Source organism: Hemibagrus wyckioides, linkage group LG20, assembly GCF_019097595.1.
Source record: "Hemibagrus wyckioides isolate EC202008001 linkage group LG20, SWU_Hwy_1.0, whole genome shotgun sequence".
Classification (NCBI taxonomy): domain Eukaryota; kingdom Metazoa; phylum Chordata; class Actinopteri; order Siluriformes; family Bagridae; genus Hemibagrus; species Hemibagrus wyckioides.
In genome coordinates this window covers 9,620,484-9,643,144 of record NC_080729.1, presented here as the reverse complement: position 1 = coordinate 9,643,144, position 22,661 = coordinate 9,620,484, and the positions used below count along the sequence as shown (strand labels likewise).

The following is a 22,661-nucleotide window of genomic DNA, read 5'->3' as shown; positions in this document are numbered from 1 at the left end:
AAAATATCTTTAATTTGGACATCAAAACACCCAGTCAAACCTCTGGAAATGATATTTTATTACCCATGAGTTACTTTAATCCAGTGTAACAGACACATAGTTCCTCAGTACTGAAGAACAGTGACAATGTAATTAATACATTTTGCAAACACTCAGTGGATGTGAAAGGTATTGTAGCATTGTCCTGTTGGGTTTAAACAACAGGCTTAGTGTAGGAAGGAGAGAAAAGTTTGCATAATGCAGGATTCAGCTTCAATTGCATACCCATTCCTCCTTTCCCGATAATGTTGAATCAGATCATTTAACTAATCATTCAAGCTACCAAGCAAGTGGGAGATAGACAAGTGTGCAGATGCCTGCAGCATCACCTTACTTTTACACTACTGACAGAAAAAAGAAACCAAAATCAAGTAGTGAACATGTGCGTGTATGTGTGCACAAGATCGACAAAAGGTTCATTATTGTCCCTTTACATTTTTTTATGTATGTATAATGAGGACAAACTGTTCATACAGACCATGTGGAGGACAAAGAGTCTATGTAAATGTGTAAGAATGAGAGAGGTACCAATTCCATTGAGGTATTAAGTCCAATACTGTACAAATTCTGTTTATTGTAGTGTATTTCTGGAGGGGAAAAAAGGCACCAGCAGTGGCACATAGAGGAGCTGGAGACTCCACTTGATTTTCAGATACGCCCTGTCTATGCATTCAGGTGTGTAAATGTGTGTATCTGCACTAATCTCTCATATCACCACTTTCTCCAAAGACCTGATGGGCAAGGTTATTGCTTTCAGGCCATTGCTGGGGCAACTGTTGCCACGGCTTAGAGCAGGTCCAGTTGCCATTGCAGGAGCATGGCAGTGTTCAGGGGGGCGGGGTAGGAAGACAGGGCAGGAGCGTGTGCGAGCATGACCTTTTTGCCACCCTGCATGGCACATCAACTGGCTCACTGTGTCCAGTGGGGATACAGGATGTGAATGAATGTGTCCCTGCTCATCACGCCGTTTCAGTGAATACCATGTGAGGAAGATGAAGAAGAATCCCAGAAACTTCAGGCTGGCTGCCAAGCCAAAGTAGACAAACCGCAGTGATGTCACATCATACTCCCAACAGGATCCATGAACACCACAGTCCTGCTGCCAGAGCATACAGGTGGTGTCAATCACGGCGCCAAAATATATCGGTGTAGGGATATAGGCTGGAAAAGGGCAGGAAATCCAAATGTGATCATTTATTTTATATATTATATTTTATATAACATTTAAAACTTATTGTAACCACTGATCTATTTTTGATTATTATTACTGTCATTTTTGGTGTTTAGTTTTCAATCTTTGTAACCCAAGCTCTGACAGTATAACAGTTTAGTCAGTCCAGTAACTTACCCAGATTGCTAATTTAAAACAGAGAGAAAACATGTTAACTGTTTCTATGTCATAAATATACTGTGACCTCTCTATGAAAACCTAAATCTATTTTATAATATTTTGATTTAGGCTGTTTTTTTTAACCCTTTCTTGCCTGTCTGCCTGCAAAAATCACATTATACAGGAGCCATTTAATAACACAGTGATAAATTTGACCATGTGAAGGGCTTTCCCAGGCTGTCAAACACAGTTTAGCCTTTATGGAAACTGTGTATATGCTTTATATTTTAAGTGTATTTCTGTCATACCAAGAGTTCTAAGAAGAACAAACTGCATTCCCAAAGCAAATGGTCTCTCCTGCTCTTCAACAGACCTATGTGGAGACAAAGAATTGTACACATAAATGCTATTGTTCATTTTCCGAAGATTTTAAGTAATTATTATTTTCTAATAAATAATGTTATTACAGTTATATTGATAATAACTGGTATAAATGCACTTATTATGCCTGCTAGGCACTAATACAAATACATTTAAGCTATGATATTAAAAACATTTTCTGTTGATCATCGGTTTTGAGAGAAAGAGAGGTAAGGGAGGAACACACCTTAGCGTGACTATGATGGCAGAAGGCTGTGCACAGGCTGTTATGAGTGTGACAATGAAAAGGAAGATGAGGAAGGTTATGAGCGTTCCACAGGTGCGCTCACACTTGCCAGCAAGTGCATAGCCATTCTCGTTCAGATACGTCTTCACGATGACCACTTGCAACTCGTGATTCCCTCCAGATGGAGTGATTACCTGTCTGCTTTGTACACAAGCACAGTCTGAATAATTCCTGATCTGGAAAAAAAAAATACATTACATGTATATGCAAACAATGTAAACTGCAGAGAAACGAGAAATAGGTTTCATGTAATATTACAGAATTAACTCAGTTTTGAGCATCAATTATGAATATAATTATATGAATAAGACACTGAGTTCTAAGTTCTGGGCCATTCAGTTCCACAGTGAAAGTCATTCAGAGACAGATTTCATTTTGGATTTTGGTTTAAAGTGTTTCTGTAGTATGACTACAGAAATACACATTCAGGGAAGAAAAGCATGACTTGGTACAGCCATTTGATTTGAAATGTTAATACTGAGTTTTCACTCATTTCACCTTCACTTGCCCTGCAACAATCAACACTCATAAGACAGATTTATGTGCCCTCACTCCTGTGCTGTGATTGGAGACACCACTGCAGCCAGCCAGACAGGGGTTAAAGTACGTAATTCCATCAGAACCACACACAGGAGCATACTCGTGGATCCGGCAACCACAGTTAACATTACAGCCCCCTGTTAGGTTCCGATGGGACAGAGTCAATGTGGGCCTGCAGAGAGATGAAAAAGATCAAGCATATAGATCAGAATATACTGATAACATTTCTCTTATCAAAAAAAACGACCAAAAAAGCATATAGAGACAAAATTTTCTGATATGTTATGAATTAAATGTTATCAGTTGTTTTTTTGTTTTTTTTTGCAATTTCAATCATTATACCACAGGGACATCATCATATGAGAGTGCTCTGAAATGCATGTTGATCAGGTAAGGTTATGTGATATTACTACTCTTGCCATTTTGTACTGTGCCATTTAAATGAATAAATAGCCTACTGTTGGTTTTAGTCAGGCAATGAAGTGCAGAGCTCAGAGCAGCTTTGTACAGCCATTTTGGATATACAGACAGACCCTGGTTTAATCTCAGTGACTGGTCTCATTCTCTAAGCTTGAGGCCCACTCTCAACATCATTGCCTGGAGATCAATGCCTCCAGTAGCAACACCAGTGAGCCCTTTAGTTATACAGGATGATGAAGCCTCTGGGTGAATCTGTGTAACATATAGCTCAAATATAAAAGAGATGCACTCCTATTTTCAAAGCAAGTGACAGTCTGGTGAATGTAAATTGTGTCTAATATAATGGTACATTTGCTCCTGGTGCTTAAGGAGATAATGCCCACAATTGGGGATGCAAATTGGTACAGAGATGTGGAAGCCATAGAAACATTCAGAGTGAGTCACTCTGAATATTACCACAGATTGGTTTGGTTTCAGTTTGTTTGCTTAAATGCCATTGTGGAAGACCTGTAAAAAACACTTTGTGTTAATCACTAATAGCTGCAGAAGTCTTTTACACAGGCCCAGAAGTCACTAAAGGAGTCATTTTGTCTGAAACACAAATAAATACCTGAAGCAGTAAGAACCAGAGTGGATGTAGCTAGTTTCAGGGTGGTGGGAACAGAGCCCAAAAAGCAGTAGGAGAAGTTTATAGTAAAGGTTTAGCCCAAGGCTTTTCAATCAGATATAGTTTTTGTCATTTAAAAAGCTCTGAAATTTGTGCTAACAAATAAAAAACCATGAGCTCTCCTATACAACTGGTAAAGGATCTGAAAATTAATGTCAGTTAAGAACTATCCATAATACAAAATGGTTTGTTTGGAGAAAGAAAGGAACAAAGTTTGATAAACACATTATGCCACCTGTTGAGAATGAGATAAATATACTTTGCTTTGGGGATTTGTGGCTGACACTTGGTACAGGAAACATGGTATGGGTAGAATAAAAGAATGTATTCCACTAAACCAGCAAATTCTGGAAGAAAATGCAACGCAGTCTGTCAAGAACAACAGGACAATGATCCAAAACATACTTCAACTACTTACTTCTAAGCTGAAGCTTTTGAAGTGTCCCTCACAGTCCCCTGACTTAAATATAACTGAAAATCAAAAATGCTGGGCATAAAAAGGTGTGAAACCTCAGCTTTATTTCAAGAGGCCTAACAAAAACTATTGCACTGACTATTTAGAGTTACAGTTTAGATTGAATTAAAGCCATTTTCACAGGTATTTGGACAAACTAACAATTATAAATAGAAGAAATATTTTTAATACTTGGATGAGCAAGTCAATAAGGTGTTTATTTTTGTAGGTTATAGTAGAGTGTTCTTGACTTGGCTAGATGGTGTGAAGAGTTTTTCTCTTCACCAAGGAAAGAATATGTTTTTACATTTTCCGTGGTCTTCTACTCTCATTTTGGTGTTGGTGAATTCCAGTGCATTGTTTCTTTTCAGAATATACCAAATTGTTAATTGTTGTTGCTCTTAAGGGTTTTTCCCCCATATTTCTCTGACAGGACTGTTTCTTTTTCAGCCCAATGATGGCCTCCTTCACTTGCATTTGGACTGCATATTGGAAGTTCCCATGAATAGCTACCAAGTGCAAATTCAGCACCTGGAATAAACTCCAGACTTTTTTTCTTTTTAACTTGTCGTGAAGTAACGAGGAAACAGGCCACACCAGGCCATGAAACTGTTTATCAGTCAGTTCAATCCAGGGGCAAAATGCCTACACTGCCAAACAAAAAAATATTCCTATCGAGACTATTATATATTCTTTTGTCGGAACATATGTTCTCCCATTTTTACTTGAAAAGATATTATGCTTTAATAGAGCTACAGCACACATAAAAAATAAGGAACTGGTTGTAAGCATGTAATATTCTTACCCAGTAGTGTAGGGTATGTTGATTCCTCCTAGATTAATGCTCTCACAGCCAACAATGAAGAGTGTAGAGAAACAGAGCAGAGACACTCCACTACAAATCATGGCCAGTTTGGCTGACTCTCTTGCTCCCAACTTCAGCTTCTTAATAATATATCCTCCCAGTACTATGCCAACACCAGCACTTGGCACAATTACCAAACCTACAGCAAAGATGTGGAGAAGAAAAAAACATGACAAGGATAAAAATTTAAAGACTGTGTGTGTGTGTGTGTGTGTGCATAATTAATCACCTGTATAGATACTGGCACTGGATGCTGGAACCCCAAATTGAGATTCAATGAACTTAGGGATGAAAGTGATGAAGGCTGTAACGATGGCACACTCTGCTGTGTATGACAAGCTGACAAACAAAAATGTCACATTGCTCAGGATACGAAGGGCTGCCTTAGGCAAATCTAGAGGGTTGAAAATAAAGTGTTAAAGATAGAGAAGGGCAGAAAACAAGAAATAACTTCATTACAGTAAGATCATTAAAAAATAAACTTATATAACAAAATGTCTTTGACCTATGACCTAATCTGATACGTTAAAAACCTGATACGAGACATTAGAACCATCCCATAGTACATACTGTCCCCTAGTGACAAAAAAGAAACATCTAACACCTGCAGCAGCTTCTCAACATGCACAAAACACAGTTCCGTACTTAACACAGTTCCTCCACTGTCTGCTAGCTACTTTTACCTTTGATGTCTTTTCCAAAGCCAATGGAGGAAGAGACAGCTTGGCTTTTCTCCTTCATCACCTCATCATCACTTGGCAGGTCCCCTATGCACTTTTTCTTCCTGCTGCTCTTCTTGTGGCGAGGGGGAAGCTTTTTTGGAAAGGCAAACATGGGGAATATCACTAGCAGCATAGCCACAGCACAGAAAAGAAACCCACTCCACCTGAGAAAAAGATATTGGGGAGTAGACGAATAGAGCAAGGTAGACAGAGGTAGGTCATCATAGCAGGAAGCCACCAGAGAGAGAGAGAGAGAGAGAGAGAGAGAGATTCATGTTATGAATAAGAACCCATCACCACAGAAAGAAAGTAATTGAGGTAGGTCTCTAAAATACAGGGTTTTACAATGAAGGGAAACAGTGACTTGAAGACAGGAAAGAAATGCTATTTCAATTTCATACTTTTTCATTTCCAAGTTTAACCAACACACTTAGCATGGTAAAGACACAGGCAATGTCAACTTGGGTTACAACATTTAAACATTTAACAATATGGAGCTCATGAGTGCAGCTCACAGCAGCATGCAAGAGTGCAAGAGATAGCTATTGTCAGGATGAAGATTAGACATGGAGCACAGGTGAGAAGTGCTCTCTCTTTATCTCTCTCTCATTTATATATATATATAAATGAGATAAATAAAAATTAAAATCAATAAAGATTAAATGACAAAGTGATGATTTTGATTTTATTTTTTATCTTTAATGCTAAAGTTGAATTTTTTGTGGATTAGTGGTTTGTTTGTGAAGGTAAGAACACAGTAATTGTACTGGTCCCATTTCAGGGTTTTGGTGAACTAAACATGCCATGTGTTTTAATGACATTTCACTATACAAGCAGCTCTGGCCTAGAGGGAAATGCAAACTGACAAAGTACAGAGCTAAGTGCTGAGAAAATGATTGCTCTGAATATTTGGACTGACAAACTAAAAGGTTGTTTCCTTTTTCTGTTATTGTATTTCTTGTTTAATTATGTGCATTGAGAAAACAAACCCAGAAGCAAAGAACCCAAAACTGTCAATTTAGCTCTAATGCAGGTTCAGCAATCAGACTAATAGGTGTGAAAAGAGAGTCCATGTGTGCCTCTCACCAGTTTCCTACAAAACGTGGATCATTCTGGTCAATGTTCACAGCAGTGTTTGGGTCCACGTAAAACCCAATCAGAACTCCACCCAGCAGGTAGCCAGCAGCAGGACCTAGAGCTCCCATTACATACATGATTGCTTACACACCCAGACACACACACACACACACACACACAAACCTAATTATTACAGTTTATTGCTGAGACTTCAAATTATTCATATATATTACTTTAATTCTAATGCATATACATTTTACTCTAATAAAAAACAAGTTGATAAGAAGAAAAGCATCTCTAATGTCTGATGTTTTGTTAATTAATATTATACTATTATACAAAATTATACTAGATTTTCAGTTTAAATTCCACTGCAAAGTGGAACAGAACAAACACCTCTTAGTATTTCTAGGTACTATATGATTATGTTCTTGTTGACAGAGGCTGAAGATATCAATTCCACATGCCACATTCATGCAACAACAACAACAAAAAAAAGCAAGAAACAAAAAAGCTAGTTAATTCAGCTCTGCGTTACTCACCCAAGTAAAGCGACGCATTCTCTTTTTTCACATTATCATCCAGGTAGGTGGGTCCAAGCGTGTAGATGGGTGTCGACCCCATGCCGATCAGAATCTGAGCGCAAATAAACAGTGCCACATACAGAGCATGGTCACTATCTTCCTGGTCCCGTGGACATGCCTCCGGCCCGTCCCTCCTACTGCTATTGGTAATGGTGCAGAGCCCCTCCCCTCGTCCTGTAGTGTTCACCTGCTCCAGCTGATAAGGTGGAGAGATGAAGTGAGGGAGGGAAAATAGTCCAGCGCCCACAGCAATGACCATTCCCCCTATGGCAAGCCAACGTGGCCTCCGACCCCGTCCACCAAAGTAGCTGATGAAGACGACAATGAGGAGACTGCCTATGTCAAAACAGCTGACCAGTAGACCAGACTCTGAACTACGGAGACTGTAGCGCTTTTCTGTAATAAACACAGAAACACACACATTTCAGTAGTTAGTTACCTGACTTTGGTAGTACAGGCATGTCCAACACAATCTGCAAAGTCAGTGGGGCTGCAGTTTTTCATTCCAAATAGGGACCCACTGCCCTACACATTGAGATGGTTTTCCTGTAGTGATCTTAAACCTGTAGTGAATCTTATGATTATTAGAGACATGTTTTCCCACTCTGATGATATAAAATCTGTCAAGACAATAGGATTTCGAAACATCCTAGGCAGAAATATTTAAGTGGTTGATTATTTAAGTTACTAAAAGTATTTAAGATTTTAAATAGCTTTATATTCGAACTAACATAACACACTTGATTTCATTTAATTTCATAGAATTCGGCATGTAAAGAATCTTATTGGTAAAAGATATCAAAGATGAGAGGGGATACAAAAGAATTTCCATAGCATTAGATGTGTCATGGAAGACCGTAAAATTTTGTACCACAGTGACATTACCAAGAAAAGGATGTCTCTCCAAAATCAATGAAAGAACAAGATGAAAACATATCAGTGAGTCCCACAGCAACACTGGCAACTACTGGTCACTCACTGCATGTGACAGCAATCACTTTTATTCTCTAAAAGTCTGGGGTAGGGCTCCTTCCATCTGCCATGTTGCTAAACCAAGGTAGAACCTTTTCAGCATAATAATACTGAAATAATAATTTAAAAAAAATTATAAAAGAAATGACATAAAACTAAATCAGCTTATCACCCAAAAAAACACAGAGAAAACTGTTGGTAGCAACATCATGCTATGGGGCTTCTGTTAGACAACTGAAGCTTGCAGCACGACAATAAATCAAAGCACAAACCAAGCCAACAATGGAATGGAGTCCAGATCTAAATCCTATTGAAAACCTCCAAAATGACTAAGTCATGTTGCAATGTGATAGATATGAAGCATATTTACAAAGAAATAAAACCTGCAGAATCAAGAAGTTGGTTTACTCTTAACCAAAAAGATGAGTGCTGAATACAAGCTGCATCAACAAAGTGTTAGTTAAGGGCTTTCGGTTAATAAAGGTTATTTTAGCTGTTCACCACATTATAAAGGAATTCAAATTTAATCATGACTGAATTATAGTCAGCAAAGTGCATGCAAATCAGGTGAACTGTGTTAGAGCATATTTCATACGTGGTCCCCAACCTTTTTTAAGGGAGCAAAGTAACAGAGACAAAACACTTTTTATATTTACAATGATTCTTTGACCTGAATCCAGAATTGAGCATTTCACTTGCCAAGGCAAAACTGAAAAGAAGTCCACTTTGACAAGGGCCAAACTTGCACCTCCAAAACTGCAGGTCTTGTGGGGTGTTCCTAGTATACAGTGGTTAGTAGTACCTACCAAAACTGGTCAAAGAAAGAACAACAGGCTAACCAGTGATAGCCCAAACCTGTCTTGTCTGATCCCACAGAAAAGCTACTGTAAAACAAATTGCTGAGAAATGGTGCAATGGAGCAACGGAAGAAGGCAGCCTGGTTATATGATTCATGTTTTCTTTTACATCATGTGGAAGGCCAGGTGTGTTTACATTGAATACATGGGGAACAGAGGACACCAGGATTTTCCACTTTGGGAAGTAGACCCATGAAGATCCATGGAGGCCATGGAGACATGCTAGTGTCTTGATGCCAGATACTACAGGTCTTGCCTTGAAGGGTCAGAACTGTGACCCTGTGATTATCAGAGCAAGGGGAACCAACTACTATTAGGCAGGTGGTTTTTATGGTATCGCTGACTGGTGTAGCCATCCTTAGATTAAAGCAATATACTATGCACCATTTGCATTTTGCTGGTGCTAAACATTATTATTTAATTTCAACTCAACAACAATAACTGTCTATTACTACAATACAATACTACAATTTGCAGGTTATAAAACCATGTACTAGCTTTTTAGGTTCATGAAAATATGTCATTATATTTATCACGTAATATACATTTTCACAAAAGTTATTTATATTAGAATCAAATGATAAACAGACCTCAAGGTCTTTAGCTGTAGCTTTGGGATTGAAAAACAGTCATCAAGCTTTATACTAAACTGGCAACCTTATCATTAGCTGACATTTTATTCAGATTTAGGAGATTGTGTTTTAACACAGTTTCAATGTTGTGTATCTGTGCTGCTGAATCTATCTGAACTGAATGTACATTTAGCATAGAAGTATGACTGTGCAATAAAAAATGGACATCGTACATGGTCAGTGTTTTGTCCGGCAGAATGAGTGAAGTACAGTGGAGGCTGTATAACAAATGCAGTTTACTGTTTCCTATTTATTTGTACAGCCTCCATTGTAAATAAAATAAATATTATGGATAAATATTATTTTAATAATTTGCTAAAATCTAGGTTCAAGGTTCAAGAAGTTGTCAAGTGCACAGTGACAACACAGCAGTTTAGACCATATAATGATTTTTTTTTCTTTCCAGGTCTTCCGTACACAAAATAATTATAAAATAATAAATAAATTTTTAAAATCTGAAAATATAATGAAAGATTTCATTGCATGGTCTAAACTGCTGTCTTTCCATTGTGCACATGACAGTAAACCTCTTGAATTTTGAATCTTGAATCTACATTTCACCCAAATATATAATAAAAAATTGCAGTACAATTCCAATACTGTCATACAAACACAGCTGCAGTATATCTGACAATGGCTGTGATACACTCTCCAGCCAATTTATTAGGTACATCTGTGCACCTGCTTATTTATGCAATTATCCAATCAACCAATCATGTGGCAGCAATAGACTATAAAATCATGCAGATACAGATCAAATGTTTCAGTGAATGTTAAATATCAGAATGATATCAATCTGTGATCAAATTTTTTGTCCCCGTTCTGATGACTGACATGAACATTAACAGGAGGTCTTGAATCTTCCATGAATATTGGTGGTTACTGTAACAGCAAATAGTAGAGCAATTCTGAAACAAGCACAAAACAGTCAAGTGTCTGAAATGTATGTATGTATATGTTCTGACCATGGGAGTTTCCTCCCATGTCATGTCATGACCCTAGATGTAACTGAGTCTGCAAATGATTATGTAGTGCATTAGGGTTATTACAGTGTCAGGCTTCACAAAACACTGATTACAATACACTTCTGTCAATTGCCAACTACCCATTCAGATGAAATTCGTTACTCCAGCAGGGCTCTCTGGACATATCTCTGACCAGGACAGAACAGCTACAGAGGATGAAATAAACAATAATGACAATATTATTGCTATGTACCAGACTAAGGAGCCTAATCCAAAAGATATCAGCAATAGGAATATTCAGATTGTTAAAAATAGTCTGAGCATTGCAGTATTAAAAACGAATCATTAAATGTGACATGCAGTAGCGCTCGATATTAGTGATGCTAGTGTAGAATTAGTGCAGACAATGGGTTTTGATCCTTATTGCCTAACGTACGTTTGTAACAGAATATCCACATGTTTTCAGAAGTGAAGATTTTCTTCATGTTTATGCTTTACCAGGAAATATAGACCTCTGAATTCCAGGAAATCTGATACCTAATAAGTGAGTTCCTGCCGTCTCATGGCCTGAAAGTGCAGTGAGATATCAATACTAGGTCCACAGAAAACTATGGAGGAGACAATTAAGGAATTAAGAAGTTGTGTGAGAGCAATAGAAAAGCAAAAGGTGAAAGGAAGAGAAATGAGTGGCTGAGGTAAACAGATTTAAATAAATGAATGAATGAATGAATGAATGAATGAATGAATGAATGAATGAATGAATAAATAAGAAGGGACATTAAGTAAAGTATTAAACTGTTTACCTATAGTGGTGATAACGCTGCTGAGGTAGCCGGACACCATAAGGGACTGAATGAATGTGAGGTAACACATGTAAAACAAGAAGCAACGGGAGTCCGAAAACAACACGCGCAGGTAGCGCCTGATGGACACACAGGCCAGTGGAGAGGGCAGCAGCGCTGTGAGGCGGCGCCTCCTCCCAGCCACACCTGCCGCGTCCCCGCTGATGGAGTTAGGAGACCCCTCCGTTTTGGAGCTGGAGATGACATCCGCCGCTGAGACGATTGTTTTATCTTCTTGTTCGGGGTTTTCCGGTCCATCTGTTTCCGAAACTTGTCTTTCGTTGAGCGCTGGGAGGCTTTTCGATTTTTGCGCCTGGACAGAGTCCTCACACACATTAGGCGAGGGTTGGACACAAGCGGTGGGGTCTGCATCCGAGCCGTCTCCACGATCCCAGGAGGCCATTCTGGAGCAGGGGGGTGCGATTTTTTAGGATTTGGTGGTGTGTTTCGGTAGCAGCTCCCTACAGCAAAATGCGGTTTGATCTCACGGAAAATATTCGCCATATACTACAATTTGTCTTCTATAGATTAGCATGTCGGAGGCGACTGCGTTTGCTTCCAAGCCAAAACCCCCGGGGTGGAAGGAGTCATTTGCCAAAGTGCCTTGTGAAGGACAGGGCTTTGGCAGTGATGCTCTGTTCCTCGACGATCATCATTGTGGCCACAAACTAGAAATTTGATAAACAGCTCAAATGTTTGCATTTCATAATAGCACAGGTTAATATTATGGCACAGACTAATACAACAGATTTATATCTAGCCAGATGCCTTTATACGGACAAGACAACTCAGATGATCCCGACACAAAGCATCATCCAGGAATCTATACTTCACTCGCAGAGTAAAACGTACAATTGATTAAACATCCATGTGGCAGCTAACATCACCGTTACCTATCAGTGCCAAATAAACATACTGTCAAATACTGACTGATGTCTTCAACAGCAGTAGTGCTGCAACTCCACGGCTCAGCAGTTTAGCGCAGTTAGCATGCTTCAAGCTCACTGCAAACGTCCCGACAAAACAACAAAAACGACACCTCGTGTAATACCGACGAAGGTGTTTCTCCTCTCAGCACGCGCAAATCCATCTCAACATCGGAAAATGGACATTTTTATAGCCACATTAAAATGAAGAAGATCCATGTTCTTGTCATATGTCCTTGGTACAGGGGTCGCATGAATTGCTGTTTACGATGCATCGCTCGCGGGAGGAATGTACTCACTGCGGCGTTCAGTCAATTATGTGGAAAGCCATTGGTGTCAAAATAATGTTGCTAAATCCGCCTTAACACGTTAAAAGTCCATTGGTTAGAGGTTTTCTCATTTACTTTGGCTCAATTCTTGAATGAATGAAAAAAAAAATTCCCCTCAAAACAATGAATTATCTCTGAACAGTTAGTTTCCTCTTCACACTAGATTTGAATTTCTTATATTTATTTGTGCAAATGCACGTGTGCAAAAGAGTACAATAACAATTACAATTGCACGTGCATACATAATAATTAGAATTGCCTACAATTCGCACACTAACTAAATGCTCATGGCTTGATGATCAAAACTGACGAGCTGATTCTCAGTGAAATTGTCATACACTAAATGTCATACATGTAAACTTTCTAACATTCTTTCACTGTGTGAATTAAATTATCAAAATTTGCAACATTTGGAAGTTATTACTATGTCTAGGATTCAAAGCCCTGACAGACCGCTTCTGGCACCTATGTTCCGGTGAGACTTTTGAGCTGCATTTACATTTGTTCTGTAATCCCCCCTAATTGATTCCCCCTAATCTAAAGTGCTCAGAATAACAAACATGGTGGAATCAGGAGCCAACTGATCAGGATGTGCTAAAACTCACAAAACAAATGAACACTGCACCAAAGGAGCAAATGTAGTGTTGCTTCTACTCTGGTTTTGTATAGCCAGTATATGTTTATCTGCATCAAGGCTCAATATAAGAATTGATCCATTTTGCAGATCTGTATCAAAAGAGATTTAGAACTGGCCTAGGAACACCATTTTGTTGATGTCTCTACACATTTCTCATTGGTGTTCACTTGGGTTGAGATCTGTTGACTTTGAAGAATATATCATATCATTTACATAAATTATAATCCTAAAACCATTCATACTGTGGTCTTGTGGAATCCATACCTCAATGGGTCAGTGCTGTTCTGGTCATTTTAATGTTATGGCTGACGGGTGTACATTCCAGACCAATTCCATGAGACTATGGAATTCATTTAGTGCCAAAGGTTCCAAATAAAAGTTCTGCAAGCTTTTGCTGCCTCTGACGTTTGGCACATTTTCTAAAGTGACATTTTAGAAGAGGACATTCACAATCTTGAAAGGAGGAACAGATGAAAACATAATGCCTTCAAAATTCAAACATAAAAATGACAATTCTAACATATGATTAATAAATTACAAAGACCAAATTTTGTATTCACACATTTTCCACTACTTTATGAAAGTATATTTCCTTCTTCACTATGATGTACCGCTTCTAATGTTAACTCTGGGTAACAGTATTGCAAGAGGCAACATGGCTAATATGACTAACAGTCCTTATAAATAAAGTATGCTTTGCTATTGTTGGGCTATGTTTTTTTTTAATCTTTTATTTCATAAAATAACAGGCAATAACAGTCTCAACAGAACTCATAATACATTAACTAAATGAGAATAAAATTTAGCATTGGCTTTGGTACAAATTTGATCCTTGTTTTTTTTTGTTCATCGATCATTCTTTTAGTTAAGGCTAGTCAGCTCAACTAGTCAGCATCATGTTTTCCTCTTCACTGAACTCACTCATAACACGTGTGTTGCTGTGCCAGGCTAGTTCATGTCTGCAGAATGTTCCAGTTTCACCAACACTTTCTATTCTATTATCAGTATCTACTTGACTTACTTTATTCTAACTTTTTTTTTTCACATTGTTTCACTAACCTCATAATTTTCTTTCAGATGACTGTAGCTACTTAGCTAGAGTTAAATATTGAGTGCTGTGTAGAAAAGGATTTTACTGGTTTTACACCAAGTTAAGACAGTAAAGCACAACCTGGCATGTAGGTATATAATAGTTAGAAGTTTAATAGTAAAAGTGCTGACAGATTTGATTACATTTTCAAATATTTTCTGCAACACTAAAAATATACATAATATAACAAATGCATTTGTAGTACACACATTAATTATTCCACAATTAATTTTTTTGTGCATGTTTGCTATGATGGTGGTCACAGGTTGCTCTTCCACTTTTTTGACTCTCCAACTATAAATATGCAAAAATACAAACACACAAAAATGTTTATTAGCAAAAATGAGAAATTGAACGAACAATCATATTAAAACAGGTGGACTGGGCAAATAAAAGTTCAGTGATTATTGATTATTAATATTCAATGATCTACACATGGATCTTACCCAAAAATACTTTTCCTTCCTTCTGTAGTTTTTTTAAGTGATGAACCAGGTTGATTTCTGCAGCTCTGTGTAAGTGTTCAGGGGTGTCCTAATAAACAAAATCAAAATATACAAAATAAATAAGGAGCACTAATCCAAAACCATATGATGACATAACCCCAATCGGTAGACACCACAACACCTTGTACACCAGTTTAACCAGGGCAGAGGAACTGAAGGCATCCCCAGGGTTATCTCTCAGCACAGCCAGAATCTGCTGCTCACGGTTAATGCGATGGGAAATGTACTCCTGGATCTTACTGCATGCACTTAACACCACAGGGCCATGACCTGATGAGGGACACAAGTCAACACTAAGTCAAGACTAACAGAATAGATTGGTGCAGTTAGGGGTGCGATGATACACTCCAGTCATAATTTAATTCACAATTTTGATTTCATTCAAAATCTGAATGAAAAATACTATGACTGAAGAACTATTTCTGAATCATAAAAATGCAAAGCAATATTTGTCTGTATAAAATTAAATAAAAATATGCTATGAACAAAGGTTTTAATATTGGAAACAAAATGTGCTACAGGTTTACCATTTTATGCCTGATTTAAACTGTCTTTTGGTGTCATGGATGTTAGTAAAGCTACTGCTCTCTGGACCAGCGTGCTCTTTATTTCACCTCGATGTGTTGTGGAGAGTGCCTCTGGTGTTCAAACAGTGCAACTGCATTACATGCAGACTAAATAGAACTTTAATTTGCATTACTGCACATGCCCACAACAGCAATCTAACATATGCACTGCATTACGTCATTAAAAGGTGCATTAAAAGGTAGTCTGTGGGCTGTACTGAGAGCTTGGAAGCAAACAACAATCAATAATTTACTATTTCTTGTCCACCTTTTTACATCGGCAACACAGAGAAAATAGTTAGGCCTGGCTAAAGTGCTGCTATATTTATATACATAGTGTTAGATGTTTAGTGTTATCATCTGCTCATTTTGGATTATATCCTGATTTCTGAAGTTTCTTTGTAACAAAAGCATTATACAAATAAAATTTAATTAAACTTAATAAGATGTTGATTACAGAGCCTCGAGCATGTATTTTAGTGATAATTGTCTGGATGTAAATTCAGCTTAGTTTTTAAAATGCATCCAAATGTGATATTAATGTTTTAACTTCATGACAGCTGTCAAAGCTGTCACACACACCTGGGTAGATAATGTCTGCACTGATGTCAAGCAGTATCTGAAGTGAGAGCATGTAATCATGTAGGTCCTCAAACACAGCTGTCCCTTCCCCCAGAATGCAGTCTCCAGAGAACACCGCTCCCTCCTCCTCCAGATACAGAGCCATGTGGTCATCAGTGTGGCCTGGGGTGAATAAGACCCTGCACATATGCACTTAACATGTACCCATCTTGTACAAACACATAATTATTATACATATGTGCAAACACATTGTCACCTGCATAGTGTACATGCTTCCTCTTATGTGGTACACTCACCTTAATGTGGCTCCCTCTGTCTTAATAATATCCCCATCCTTAAGGTATGTGTATTTATTCTTCTCATCTCCAATTACCTCTGGCTGTGGGGGAGAACGAGGGAGTTTACTCACCTGCAAATCTGAATAGTGCACATATACATACAATCACACATAATGAAGATTCAACAGAATAAATTTTCATACAACCTAAAAAAAAACTTGAATGCAGTATTAGCAAGAGCTCCACACAGTCTAGCATAGAGTTGAACACTAAAAACTATTTCCACTGTTTATTGGCTGTATTTACAGTTTAGTGTATCACAAAAATTCAAAATGTGAAATGAAAAGAAAGAGCAATTAGACTACAGAGACAGTATAAATATTAAGAGGTAAATGTGAGGCTTGAAAATATGCATGTCTTATATTCCATTCTGTATATGAGTGCAGGTGTATGTGAAAATATCTGACCTGAGTGTATGTTTGTAAGGATGTCGGGTACTCCTCCTGTGTGGTCATGGTGCCAGTGTGTGACCAGAATCTCCTGGATAGAGGATTCGCTCTGGCACAGAGCTTGCTTCAGGTTAGAGATGTACTCAGGAACAGAAGGCTCCCCCGTATCTATTAACACACGCCTCACATACCCCCATAGAGCAGACGATCACTTAGAACCACATACACAACATATAAAAACATTAACAATAAAAATTTTAGCATTTAGCAAAATGCATTAAAAATCCCTCACAAAAGAGTCATTCTGCACCACCGAAAAATTGCCCCCCAAAAATGCCTTATGACAGGATGTGTTCACACTCATTCTCACACTCATTTATTGCATTTGCAAAAACTGCGTTCTACTGTGTCCAGTACTTCCAGTGGTGCAAAATCAGATCACTATATAGACATACTGGTTTTGCTTATTTGTTAGTTTTCTCAGAAATAAGATATTGAACCAAACGTAACCTATGACATGGCATAATGGAATAACTAAGTTAAAAATAAAGTGTTCCTTAAAAACTTGTGCACATGCCCTGCTTTTATTCAGTGTCTGAATGCCCCATGTAAATATTAGACATTGAATAATATCACAGACATTGAAAAGTAACAGCCATTCTCATCCACACCACCCAGATATTCTGGAGGAAATTGTCTTATTGCTTTTCTGTGACAATTCAACACCTTATATTTTGTAAACTGAAAAAAATGCTAATTTCAAATTATTGTGAACTTTGCATATTTTAGTTGTTGTTGATTGAATAAGATTTCAGTTGCAAGAACATTAACTTACGATCATTCCCAAACCTTAGGTCACTACTTTCCCCCCCAACCCATGCCACCCTACTCCCCTGAACTGTTGCAGTTTCTCCTGGATCTTTGCTGCTAGGTTCATCAGCGTATATAAAATGAACTACTAATATGCATATGGAGGTATTTTTTGGACCATTTTCAAAACTAATTGCATAATAATTAAACAAAGAATTTTGGACATATAAATTGTGACATAAATTAAGTGAATATTACTATTTATGAATGTATAATGTCTGCCCAAATAGCATTTCCATGTCTTATGAGTTATGACCCTGTCATATCAAAATAACAATAGCAAATAAAATTAAAATAAGTAATAAAATTACCGTTTCTTTACTAGGTTAGCTTGCCATTTCACTTCCTCAGTGTTGCTTATAAACCCTGACAAAATTCAAACGGAATCGCGAATCTCTTTGCTTTTGCATTTCCAATGCTTTGCACAGAAACCTGTCAATCAAAAAACTATTATTATTATTAAACTTATTTTATTAGCTTATTAATTTTCTCTTGAACAAGAGATTAAAAGATTTTCCTACATCTGCACAAGTACATGTACCTTCTTGAACATCAACCAGAAATAGCTCTAAAATGTGGTCACTTGTGCTGACATTACTTCCAAACACAAACCTGCCCCATAGTATATTCTCACCTGTAATACTGACTGACAGGTTTCTGTGCATCAGCAATGCAAATACAAATTGTGATTCCATTTGAATTTTACAGCCTCTATACGCAATGCTGAGGAAGTGAAATAGCAAATGGGGTGGTTGTTGTTTTTTTTCCTTGAGTAACATATACATTAACAATATACACATGTATAAATGGTTTAGCAAAAAATTTGTTAGGATGAATAAACAATATATTACACAAAAACATGGAAAAATACATGCCTGTACAGTCTGAAACGTTCCTCAAGTTTTTCAACAAAACATGTAAAAAGATATGTTTAGCAGGGGATGTTCTATAAGTCTAAAAGACAATCCTTTTCTCTTTTTGTTATGAAATAACAATTAGGCAAAATCCAGAATTTTCATTATCCACAAACTGACTCCAGTATGTACATTTCAACATGAAACAAAGTCACAAAACTGGTGCACAGTCATGTTGGAATAGGAAAGGGTCATCCCCAAACTGTCCCCACATGCAGTTTGATTACACACTTCCGTGTTATTGGTTTGATTACTAAGAAAAGAAATTGTGAACATCATGAACACCAGTTTTACCTCTGATAGTGTATGGGTATATATTTATATATTAGTACCTTTTCCCAGTTCCCACCAGGTACGTGTTGGTTCCCTGTAGTGTCATAGGTCCGGGATTGCAGCCCAGCACGCGCAGAACCCTGCAGGAGAGCTGCTCGATGCGAGGAATCATAGCAGACATTTTCTCCGGCGGATAAAAGAGGACTTACACGGTTTTAATGAACAGAAAGGTCTATTTAGCTTTAGTTTTATTCTGCTAGATGCCACGGAATTTTGCGTGTACCTAACACTGTCTACTGCACTTGATATTGGCTTGGATAATAAACAACTTCCGATACAAAGTTCAGGCATGCATGACAAAATAAAAGTCGTTTGTCTTGTAAGGCCATTTTAATGCCATTATTAATTAAAAAACAATGTTGTGCTTTATGTGAAATAAGAGAGAGAGAGAGAGAGAGAGAGAGAGAGAAATAAAAAAAACTATTTATAATTTATAATTTTGAAGCATAAATGGTCAATAATAGTCTGTAAAACAAGATATTTTAATTTAACTTATATTATCTTTTATACTGCATGTAAGTGTGATGTGACAAGAAATAGACTGACAATATATTAGAATATTAATTCCATATATGTTTATTATATACATCATACTTTTTTTTGTCTTTGTTTTGAACTTGCTAGGAGTAATTTGTCAGATTATATAAATAAGGATCCTACAGTTTTAGAAATGAAAATAATATGAACTCACGTTATATTTGAATAAAGTTAAATTAGGTTATCTGGGATGTAGTAGACACTTTCAGTGTGAAAAAGATGAATGAGGTAAATGCTAAAACTTTTAAAAGCTAGATAATCTTTTTTAAATACCTATTTATTATTCCTACTACACCTGTACATAAGACATCCATTCTTCTGTACATATCACGCCAATATATGTATATCTTTACTGTAATTAATTGTAAATATGCCAATTATGCATTTTTGGTTGGATGCTAACTGCATTTCATTGGCTCTGTACCTGTACTCTGCACAATGACAATAAAGTTGAATCTAATCTAATCTAAAACACTTGACACAGAGTATATAGTGCTAGCTAGGTTATGCTAATGTTATCCTGCTGGCTATCACTGCGTTGCATTCAGACCCAGACCCTGAAATATATACATAGAATTTAGCAGAAGCTATCTGAAGTGATTCAGCTTATAGGCACTTTGTAGTCTATTTCAAAAACTCATCCTCATGCTTGTTCACTGCTGCTGAGTGCAAGTAATATTCATATGTGTTTTAGGCACTTACATTACACATACAGTTGTGAAAATGAGTGTACACCCAAATTCAATTCTATATTTTTATTTATCAGGGCATGAGTGACAGTTCTAGAAACAAATAACCTCAGATGACAACAACAACAACAACAACAACAGGTTTCATTTTGTAGTCATTTTACCCAAAGTAAACCAACATTCAGAAACAGAAAAAAATTAGTACATTCTATGATTTAGTAACATAGTAACCAACATTCATTGTCCCACTTATTCCTAATTAGGGTCACGGGGGTCTGCTGGAGCCTATCCCAGCACACATAGGGTGAAAGGCAGGGGTACCCCCTGGACAGGTCCCCAGTCCATCGCAGGGCCACATATAGACAAACAACCACACACACTCAGAATCACTGCTATGGGCAATTTAGAATTACCAATCAACCTAATGTACATGTTTTTGGACTGTGGGAGGAAACCAGAGTACCCAGAGCAAACCCACGCAGGTACGGGGAGAACATGCAAACTCCACACAGAAAAGCCCCAGCCTGTTCGACCCGGGATTCAAACCCAGGCAACAGTGCTAACCACTAAGCCACCGTGCTGCCAGTAACCAACATTTGTAACAATAATTTAAAGTAAAAGTTTTCTGTAGTTTACTGGTCTCTCACATTGTTTTAGAGAAATCTCCCACTCTTCCTTACGTCACTTAAGCTCATTTTTGTTTGCGTGCATTCAATTATGTGCAGCTCTTTTAAGATCTTACCACAGCATCTCAGTGGGACTTTATTTTCTTAAACTTTATTAAACTGATGTTTATTTTCTGTGTCTGGGATCACTGACCTGTAAAAGATTCCAGGCACCAGCTCTAAAATGATTGTATGGCTCCCAAAAAGTGCTCCCTTTAAATGGGTTAGCATTACATGAAGTAGCACATTTCTCCTAATGTCTGTAAAAAAGATGAAAAAGAAAGCAGTGTCGATTTAATAAAGAAAGAATCAGACAGGTGAAGCAGAGAATTTAGGGCAAGAAAATAAAAAAGCCCTCCAAGCAAATTTCAAGTGGAAAACAAATAGAAGCATTTCAGACTGGAAGAATGAAAAGAAAAATGAATTATATTAAACTATACCTTATATCTTACAGTATATCTCATATTACAGGTTATAATACAGAAAGAATTTTGGATGAGAATCTATTCACTTCACTCTACTCGTTCTTGCAAAAATGCTTCAGAACTATCAAATGATCTCCTGAGCACAGACCTCTTTAATTCTTTTCACAGGTTTTGCTTGGATTAAGGTATGGGATCTAACTGGTCCATTCCAAAACACTGATCAAAGTCATTCCTTTGGGTTATACTTTACATACAATTTACATACAGAATATTTCTCTTTGCAAAGAATCCACATTTAAATGTACAATGATAAGTGAATGAAACAGTCTACTTTTTATGGAAAGTTGCCAAAACTTGACTCTTCAGGCCAGGGGGAGTTTATCTATTCTAAAATAATCAGTAACAGGGTTATATAAGGTCCATGTTCAACCAGCTATTTCGACTTTCATTAGACAGCAAAAAATTAAACAATCGTGTCCTGCAACAGGTCCCAAAGTAGCCTTGTCATGCAAAGATTGCAGTTTGTTACAGAAAAAAGGTTGTCACGTAAAACCAGTGGTTCAAGAATATTGAAACCAAAAACAATGTTGTCTGGCCTTCACAAAACAAATCCAGAGGCAAAGCCAAATTGAAGAGAAAATAATCTATAATCTATTCCATAGAAATAATATTTTTCCATAGAAATAATCTTATTTCCATTAAGTACTTATTAATTATTATTATTATTATTATTATTATTATTATTATTATTATTATGTTCCTTTTTTATTTGCATAGTGCTCTTAATAATAGATACTGTCTCATCAGCTTTAGGAAAAAAATATATAAATTCAGCATAAAAAGTATATGTTTATAAATGTATTTTTATTGTTGTTGTTGTTGTTGTTATATACCTTTATATCATCAGCACTCTGGAAGAATTAAGATGTTTTCATCCAGTATTAGCTAAAAGAGTTGCAGCAGACACTATAGCTTGAGCAGTCAGCTGTGAGAAGGCACTATATTATTTATTATTATTTTATTTATTATTTATTTTTGATAAAAATGTAGAAAAAGTAAGGTTTTTGTATTATGCAAATGCAAACTAGCTGAAAATATGGTTCAGAAGTAATCAGAAAAAATAAAACTTCATTCTGCTTCATCTGGATCGAGTTCATTTCATATTACATGTTTAGCACAATTTGTTTTTGGGAAAAGAAACAGAATAATAAGTAGAAAGGAAACACTCCCAG

General features: G+C 37.1%; 2 protein-coding genes across 2 annotated transcripts; both read right to left on the bottom strand.

Moving 5' to 3' along the window:
- On the bottom strand, positions 1-12,874 carry slco5a1a (solute carrier organic anion transporter family member 5A1a). Its single transcript, XM_058417853.1, has 10 exons — positions 11,595-12,874; positions 7,324-7,761; positions 6,791-6,923; positions 5,666-5,868; positions 5,212-5,376; positions 4,923-5,121; positions 2,589-2,748; positions 1,977-2,212; positions 1,678-1,742; positions 1-1,200 (listed from the first exon to the last, which is right to left on the bottom strand). Exons 1-10 carry the CDS (start codon positions 12,034-12,036, stop codon positions 746-748), a joined length of 2,496 nt encoding a protein of 831 aa, XP_058273836.1. The 5' UTR covers positions 12,037-12,874; the 3' UTR covers positions 1-745.
- A 1,830-nt stretch (positions 12,875-14,704) lies between these two features.
- On the bottom strand, positions 14,705-19,388 carry lactb2 (lactamase, beta 2). The gene is made up of 7 exons (XM_058417911.1): positions 19,113-19,388; positions 17,015-17,178; positions 16,566-16,686; positions 16,270-16,448; positions 15,243-15,391; positions 15,062-15,149; positions 14,705-14,909 (listed from the first exon to the last, which is right to left on the bottom strand). The coding sequence occupies exons 1-7, from the start codon at positions 19,232-19,234 to the stop codon at positions 14,875-14,877; spliced, it is 858 nt and encodes a 285-aa protein (XP_058273894.1). The 5' UTR covers positions 19,235-19,388; the 3' UTR covers positions 14,705-14,874.
- Positions 19,389-22,661: the final 3,273 nt, after the last annotated feature.